This window comes from Equus asinus, chromosome 9 (genome assembly GCF_041296235.1).
Source record: "Equus asinus isolate D_3611 breed Donkey chromosome 9, EquAss-T2T_v2, whole genome shotgun sequence".
NCBI lineage: Eukaryota > Metazoa > Chordata > Mammalia > Perissodactyla > Equidae > Equus > Equus asinus.
The window spans coordinates 39,316,220-39,323,910 of NC_091798.1; the positions used below are offsets into that span (position 1 = coordinate 39,316,220).

Below are 7,691 nucleotides of genomic sequence, written 5' to 3' on the forward strand. Positions count from 1 at the left end.
TTGCTTAGGAAGTGGGACTGCCCGAAAACTCACGCCCTAAAGCTTCTAGCTTTCACCTGAGGGTCGGAGGTTCCCGCGGCGCACGTGCAGTGGGTATCCCCACCCCCTTGGGAGGCGGGGTCGTGCTCAGAGCCAATGAGAGCTTGGGGGTGGAGGGGTAGGGAAGCTTCCAGAGGCAGATAGGGCGGAGGTTATAAAGGGGGTACCAGCCGGCCCGCGGAAGAGTCATGCAGTCCAAGCGGGAGTGTGAGGTGAGTGCCTGGCAACGAGAGGGCGACGAGCTCACCTGCGCAGGGAGCCGGGGCTCCTGGGGCCCCTGTTCCACAGGCAGGGTGGGGCGGGCGCGGCGGTCCGCTGTTCCAACCTGCCCCTTCTCCCTCAGCTGTGGTGCGAGAGGGTGAATCCAGAGAACAAGGCGGCGCTGGAGGCGTGGGTCCGGGAGACCGGCATCCGCCTGGTGCAGGTGAACGGGCAGAGGAAGTATGGCGGGCCACCCCCAGGTACGGTAGTCCCAGCCCCTGCCGCCCTACGCCAGCCTCGACCAGCCCCCTTTCCGGGAGGGGCCTACCCTGAGGCTCCACGGTCCGAAACCCCTAACTCCCTCTTACCCCCGCCCGCTCCCTCGAGGGAAGCAGCCAGTCTTAAGGGGCACCTACTCTGCCAGCTCCGCTGTTAGCTCAGGCACCCAGTTACACCAACGACCCACGTACGGGTGTTGTACCCATTTCACAGACGTTTGCTCACGGAGTCCCTCTGGCGCTGGGTCCCTGGGCCCCGAAGCCGGAACCATCGCGGTGGATGACGGTACCCCTCCCCACCCCCTTCCCCCAGGCTGGGTGGGCAGCCCGCCGCCGGCCGGGTCAGAGGTGTTTATCGGGCGGCTGCCCCAGGACGTGTACGAGCACCAGCTGATCCCACTGTTCCAGCGCGTGGGCCGCCTCTACGAGTTCCGCCTGATGATGACCTTCAGCGGCCTGAACCGCGGCTTCGCCTACGCCCGCTACAGCTCGCGGCGCGGCGCCCAGGCCGCCATCGCCACGCTGCACAACCACCCGCTGCGGCCCTCCTGCCCGCTGCTCGTGTGCCGCAGCACCGAGAAGTGCGAGCTGAGCGTGGACGGGCTGCCGCCCGCCCTGAGCCGCCGCGCGCTGCTGCTCGCGCTGCAGCCGCTCGGGCCCGGCCTGCAGGAAGCGCTGCTGCTGCCCAGCCCCGGGCCGGCGTCCGCGCAGATCGCGCTGCTCAAGTTCAGCTCGCACCGCGCCGCCGCCATGGCCAAAAAGGCCCTGGTGGAAGGTAGGGGTGGAGGCTGCGGGGGGCCGCTGGTTGGGGCCAAAGACGTGCTGCCAGGCATTCTGCCTCCACCCAGCAGCATAGCGGAGTAAAGTCGCAAGATTTAAGGGTTAGGAATACCTGAGTTTGCAACCTCATATTTTTATTTAATCTCAGGTTTTTAAATTTCCAGTGGTGCTAAGCAGCTACCACTTAACCTAAACTTAACACTTCCCGTGCATTATCTCCTGACTTAAGGTCCGACCTTCCAATGAAACACAGAATGACCTCCCTCTTTAGAGATGAGACTGTTTTCAGAGAAACTGACTTGCCCAAGGCTAAGTGCAACTGGCCTTTTATCCATTTTACAACCTTCTTCCTCAGACTGTTGTGAGAATTAAAGCGTATTTAGCCCCTTCCCTGATTCATGGCCGGTATTCATAGTAAAGGTTAGCTATTATGATGGTTATGAGGGAGACAAGGCCTGCATCAACCAGTAGTCCTCCAAGGAAACTCAGAAGGTAGCAATTATTACAGCGCCTTTACAGATAAACACAATGGAGCCTGGAGAAGTTATTTAACTTGCCCGAGGGCACACCACCAGGAAATGGGGAGGCTAGAAATTAAGTAGGCCTGTGTGACCCCAGTGGGCTCACGGGGTCTGGGGGCTTGGGTCCAGGGGTCAGACCTGCCCTTGTCTCTCCCTTTTTCCTGCAGGGCAGTCACGCCTCTGTGGAGAGCAGGTGGCTGTGGAGTGGCTCAAGCCAGACCTGAAGCAGCGGCTGCGCCAGCAGTTTGTGGGTCCTTCACTGCAGTGCCTACAGCCAGAGAGCAGCCGACTGGCTCTGGCCAGGGACAGGCTAGAGTCCCAAGGGGCTCGGGCTGCCCTGCAGCTGCTGTGCCAGCGGATGAAGCTGGGGAGCCCAGTGTTCCTCACCAAGTGTTTGGGCACAGGCCCTGCTGGCTGGCACCGCTTCTGGTACCAGGTGGTGATCCCTGGGCATCCAGTGCCCTTTAGCGGCCTCATCTGGGTTGTGCTGGCCCCAGATGGGCAGGATGGGCATGAGGTGGCCAAGGATGCTGTGTCTACACGGCTGCTGGAGGCACTGAGTGAGTCTGGGGCTAGCCTCCTGTGGTCTGCTGGGGCTGAGGCAGGTACTGTGGTTAAGCAGTGACCCCATCCTCTTCACCGGCAGCCTAAATGAGTAGACAGAGCCTGTGTCAGTCACCAGCCCAGCAGGCCTGGGCAGCCACCACCTGATCCCAACAAGGGGAGGAGCATGGGCCCTGCCCTGGACCTGACACAGCGTCCCAGCTGGGGCAGGGCCCCAGCACACCTGTGAGCAGCTCAGGTTTGGCCAAGTTGTGGTGAGGGACCTTGCCCTCCCACCCCCCTCCCCAGCCTAAGGTCTGACCTGAACCCCATGGTCTTCCTTGGCCATCCTGTGTGGCACACACACCCTCTCCCTCCTCCCACAGCTTAGCATGAATCTTTGTTTCTTATTTTCTTGATTTGTCTTCCTTGTTGGTTTTTATTTGGGGGCTGGCTGAGCCAAAGTATCAGAAATCTGCCTTTTGTCCCTACCACTTGGCATTCTGGTTTTGGTGTGTGTGTAGTTTTGAGTTTTTCTATGCTGGTTATATTTATATTAAACCCCTAGTTGGTGTACACCTGTGTCCGTGCTGTCTTGCCCAGCTATGGGCTTATCTTACTGGTAGAGTGAGCAGCCGCTATAGGGCAAGTACTTCCTCACATCAGTGCTCTGAGTCCTGAGCCTCTGTGCATCTTTTTGCACCGCACAATAGGGTATTATAAATTCATAGCCTTTCTAGGGAGCCAGCCCCAGAAACAACTCTTCCCTAGTGAGGACCTGTCTTGAGATTCAGCTCATCCCCTCAGTCACTGTCATCCTCACTTTCCTCCTCTTCGTCTCGAGCCATGGATTCCTCTCCCTCCTCCCTCAGTCCTGCAAAGAAGTCATCGGTGCTCCAGGCCTTGCTGCTCAGTGCCCGCAGCGGCCCTCCCTTTTTTTTGCGCTGACGGTAGTCATCCACCACCACAGCCCGCAGCTGGGCCATGTCCCAAAACTTGAGGCGCTGGTCGTGGCCACTGCTGGCCAGGAAGCAGCCGCAATGAGAGAGGGCCAGCTCCTCCACAGGCTCTCCGGCATGCTGGCCCACACTGCCCACCACTCGGTTTGGCAGGATGTTCACAGCCCTGGGCAGAGAGAGAGGAATGTTGGGTATTGGCTGATTGGGCCTGCCCTTCCTATGATGTGAGGGCCGTCCTGGCTTCTCTCACCTGATGACTCCGTCAGTGGAGCCAGTGCACAGCAGGTTCTCGGTGACTGGAACCATGCAGTCAATGGACTCGGCTCTCAGGGCAAAGCGGTCACTTGTGGCCCCAAAGCCATTCCAGTTGAAAAGGTAGATGGTACCTTCACTGGAGCCACAGACTACCTTCTTCCCACACTGCAGGGAAAGAGCAAACCATGTTTGTGGAGCCATGTCTGACCAGGTCCCTAGCACACCCCCATCCCGCCATACCCAGCTGTACTTTCATGATAGTGACAGAGGTCAGGTCTCCAGACTGAGGCTCTGAGAGCAGCTCAAACCGGCGTCGCCGGATGTTGAAGACACCAAGGCAGCCGTCCCCACTATAGAGAGAGCAGAGCAGCAGCAGGCTTGGCCAAAGCTCCCATTGAGGGGGACATTTAACACAGGAAAGGGAGAGGGAGACAGCTTTGAGGCCATACCTGGCTGTCAGCAGCAGCTTCTTGGCTGGGTCCAGAGCCATGTCTGCGATGTACTCCTCATGCTGCCGCATGTCCATTAAGGGGCCCTCCTTCCGCTGGTCCCAGAGCCGGATGCCACCTGTGTCATCCCCAGTGGCCAGAACATTCTCATCCACCAGCAGCAGACTGTTGATGGGGGCACTAGAGAGACAGATGCAGAACTTCTTGGAGCATTTTGTCCCTGTAGGGAACTACCGGTCTTTACCCCTCACCTCAACACACAATTGGCTCCCCTTACCTGTGAGCCTTGGAAATGCGTCTTTCCAGTCGGCCCTGCTCCACATCCAGAACATGAATGGCTTTATCCTTGGAGACAGTTACAAGTTCTGGGAGATAAGGTGTGCAGGTCATGGTGCTGCTCACTGCTCCCATCCCACCACACTGCTGGCTGCCTTCCCCAATACTCACTCTGCCCATCTTCAGAGAAGACCACGGCTCGGCAGGACTTGAGGTGGTGACCTGAGGACCAGAGCTCCTTGGTTTCTCCCTCTTGCTGGGAGTAGGAAAAGCTAGGGAGATGGAGAAGAGAGTGAATGACCCCAGACCCCACCTGGGATACATGGAGTGTAGAGACCAACTAGCCAACCTTCCACCTACCTAGGAGTTCCTGCTTGGCACACCTCCAAGCCCAAGGAGCTTAACCATCCTATTTTTTCCATTTTCAATGAGCTTCGATTGTTAGGTCTTTTTTTCATGCAGTAATTCAAACCACATTTGCTCAGGACTTCTTTGTGATCTGACCCCACCCCACAGTCTTCATCCTTGAAAGCCCCACCCTGGGGAAAGACTAGGTCTGGACCACTATGGAGGCCCAGAAATACTTGTTAAATTAATGACAAAAGAACAGCCCCAGAAGTTGGAAATAGAAAAATCGGTAAGAAAGGGCTCTTGCACTCAGGTCTGCAGGAGCCAAAGAAAGCCACAATTAATTACAGCACATTGTGACTACATGCTGAAAAGGGGATAAGATCAAAATGGAGGTGGAGCAGAGGCACAAGCCCGAAAACTTGGCTTTGAGACAAGTACCTGTCCAGAGAGCATCCCCAGTGACTGCCTCAGAGCAGATCTTCAAAAAGGGTCAAATGAAGAAGTGCTAAATTGCTAGTGAGTTCCACGCAGGTAGAACTGGGTCTACTTATTGTCTGCTCTGCCCCTGTGCCCAGCCTGAAAAAGCTGCTCAGTAAACATTCACAGATTGAATAAATGCTTGGGAAGAGAAGAGAGCCCTGAAAAGCTAGCTAAGGTGATGTCATGTGAGTTGGATCATGTAGAATAAGTAGTTCACCTGGCAGAGAACAAGGGGCAAATGAAACATGGCTGTATTTAATCCCATGGGAAAAGGAATCTCTTTGGCATGGTCATGGGAGAAGCTAGAGGCCCACTAGAAGGCAGTGGCTGAGGGTAGGGGAAGGGAGACAAACTGAAGGAATGAGGTTAGTGGGGAAGCTCCAGGGTGCCTCCAAGTGTCTGGCACTGTAACTATGGATACTAGTAGAAGGGAACCCACATTTATTGAACATCTGTTGAACTCAGGTGGTGTACTGAACACCTGATCCCTCTGTAAAGCAGGTAATATTGTTCCCATTTTCAAAAATGAAAATACATAAGTTAACTTGCCCAAGGCCACTGCAGCTAATGAGGGGGTTGAGGTTTAAATTCATTAAGTAAATCTGATAGCACAGCTTTCTGGTTAAAACCTTCAGTGACTTTTCACTGATTCCAGCCTACATCTTTTGTTCAAAATCAAACATGTATTGAGCACCTACCCAGGGCTAGAAGCAGGAGATAGAATGGAGAACAAAACAGACCACAGGTTACAGTTCAGAACAGTGTTTTTCAAACTCCAGTCATGACCTATGAGTAAGATGCAATCAGCATTTTATGTGTGCCCACAAAAATGACAATAAAATAGGAGCTGGCCCCGTGGCCGAGTGGTTGGGTTCGCGCGCTCCGCTGCAGGCGGCCCAGTGTTTCGTTGGTTCGAATCCTCGGCGTGGACATGGCACTACTCATCGAACCATGCTGAGGCGGCGTCCCACATGCCACAACTGGGGGGACCCACAAGGAAGAATATACAACTATGTACCCCAGGGGCTTTGGGGAGAAAAAGGAAAAAACAAAATCTTTAAAAAAAAAAAAAATGACAATAAAATAAACCAGAAAATATCAGGGGCCAGCCCAGTGGCATAGTGGTTAAGTTTTCATCCTCTGCTCCAGCAGCCCGGGGTTTGCAGGTTTGGATCCCAGGTGCAGACCTGCACACCACTCATCAAGCCATGCTGTGGCAGAGTCCCACATACAAAATAGAAGATCGGCACAGATGTTAGCTCAGCAACAATCTTCCTCACCAAAAAAAGGGAAATATCAGAGTGCATCACACATAACAGAAGATATTTTTACTGTGTGGCGAGGTCAAAAAAGTTTGAAAAGCTTTTTTAGTGGAGACAAGCATTCCAATAATTACACAAACAGATATATGATTACAAACCATTATGAAATTTATTAGAGAAAGGTACTGGTACCAAGGCAGCATCTAATGGGTAATCTAATTTAGTCTGAGGCATGAAGAGATGCTGAGAACTCAGGGAGAGTAGCTACAAGTGAGGGGAAAGGAATCTTCCAGGCAGAAGGAATAATATGTGCAAAGGAGCTGAGGCTTCACAATTCGATAAAAAGGGAAGGATGAATGAGCACAAAAAGCAAAGGGGAAAGCAAGCAAGGGCCAGGTAGTCAGGGCTCTGAAAGCCGGATTAAGGAGTTTAGACTCAATCCCAAAAGCAAAGGTAAACTACTGAAGGGTTTTAATGAAAGAAGTGAGGTGGTCAGATTTGTGTTTTTGAAAGATCAAAGTGAGCAAGAAGCAAACGCAGGGGCCCCGCTGAGCCTGCTTCAGGTTCAACGTAATAACCTGGCGGGAAATAACAGTGTCCTGAACGTTCGCCTTCTTATGCTGCTACCGTCTCTAGGCTCCGTCACGACATTCCAGCCACCCTGTCTTCCTTTCAGCTCTTTCAAGAGATTTGTGTGGTAACTTGTTTAAAGCCGAATGTTATTGAACGAATTGAACTAGATGAGTCCTGCAAAACGTTTCTCCCTGCAACTTTGTCTCCTCTCTCCTCGTCCCACCTCCATCCCTGGGGAACTTCCAGACCCGGCAGCCCCCGCGCCCACCACTCCCACCACGCCCCCGGCCCTGCCGTGCACTTACACGAACACGTCCCCGTCCACGTCCCCCGCCGCCAGGAGGTCGCGGGCAGGATGGAACGCCAGCCCACTAGCCGGCGCTTCCAGCACGATGTCCTCTGGAGTATCCCGGATCCGGACTGGGGCTTCCGTGGAGTCAGGATCCTCCTCGTCGCTCCCATCCTGCGCGGGCCTCTCCTCGCACGTGCGGTCCATGCACCCGACGATTCGGAGCCGTCCACCGGACGGGCTGTGACTCCAGCAATCAGTCACGCGGCGGGGAAAGCGGCTCAGGGCACCGCTTCCGCGTCGCAGCGGGGGCGGAGCCGGAAGTGGCGCCAGGGCGTTTTCCGTAACCCGGAAAAGGCGGGCCGGCTGCGGCGGGTGTGGGTGGAACCAGCCCCACGGGTTCCGCCGCGAGGGTCCGGTACTTCTGTGGTTTGC

The 7,691-nt window shown here is 54.9% G+C and overlaps 2 protein-coding genes across 2 annotated transcripts; one reads left to right on the plus strand and one right to left on the minus strand.

Moving 5' to 3' along the window:
• Positions 1 to 99: 99 nt before the first annotated feature.
• DND1 (DND microRNA-mediated repression inhibitor 1) lies at positions 100 to 2,444 on the plus strand. The gene is made up of 4 exons (XM_014829644.3): positions 100 to 251; positions 383 to 500; positions 832 to 1,293; positions 1,987 to 2,444. Exons 1-4 carry the CDS (start codon positions 228 to 230, stop codon positions 2,442 to 2,444), a joined length of 1,062 nt encoding a protein of 353 aa, XP_014685130.1. The 5' UTR covers positions 100 to 227.
• WDR55 (WD repeat domain 55) lies at positions 1,412 to 7,582 on the minus strand. The gene is made up of 7 exons (XM_014829643.3): positions 7,273 to 7,582; positions 4,473 to 4,573; positions 4,303 to 4,390; positions 4,026 to 4,205; positions 3,827 to 3,926; positions 3,572 to 3,741; positions 1,412 to 3,487 (listed from the first exon to the last, which is right to left on the minus strand). Exons 1-7 carry the CDS (start codon positions 7,461 to 7,463, stop codon positions 3,166 to 3,168), a joined length of 1,152 nt encoding a protein of 383 aa, XP_014685129.3. The 5' UTR covers positions 7,464 to 7,582; the 3' UTR covers positions 1,412 to 3,165.
• Positions 7,583 to 7,691: the final 109 nt, after the last annotated feature.

What these genes read in the sequence shown, in the direction of transcription:
- DND1 (XM_014829644.3), top strand. Translation starts at nt 228, where the DNA reads ATGCAGTCCAAGCGGGAGTGTGAG. An exon ending in GTATGGCGGGCCACCCCCAG is followed by an intron (nt 501 to 831) that starts GTACGGTAGTCC and finishes CCCTTCCCCCAG; the next exon opens with GCTGGGTGGGCAGCCCGCCG. An exon ending in CAAAAAGGCCCTGGTGGAAG is followed by an intron (nt 1,294 to 1,986) that starts GTAGGGGTGGAG and finishes TTTTTCCTGCAG; the next exon opens with GGCAGTCACGCCTCTGTGGA.
- WDR55 (XM_014829643.3), bottom strand. Translation starts at nt 7,463, where the DNA reads ATGGACCGCACGTGCGAGGAGAGGCCCGCGCAGGATGGGAGCGACGAG. An exon ending in GTGGACGGGGACGTGTTCGT is followed by an intron (nt 4,574 to 7,272) that starts GTAAGTGCACGG and finishes CCATCTCCCTAG; the next exon opens with CTTTTCCTACTCCCAGCAAG. An exon ending in CTTCTCTGAAGATGGGCAGA is followed by an intron (nt 4,391 to 4,472) that starts GTGAGTATTGGG and finishes CTTATCTCCCAG; the next exon opens with AACTTGTAACTGTCTCCAAG.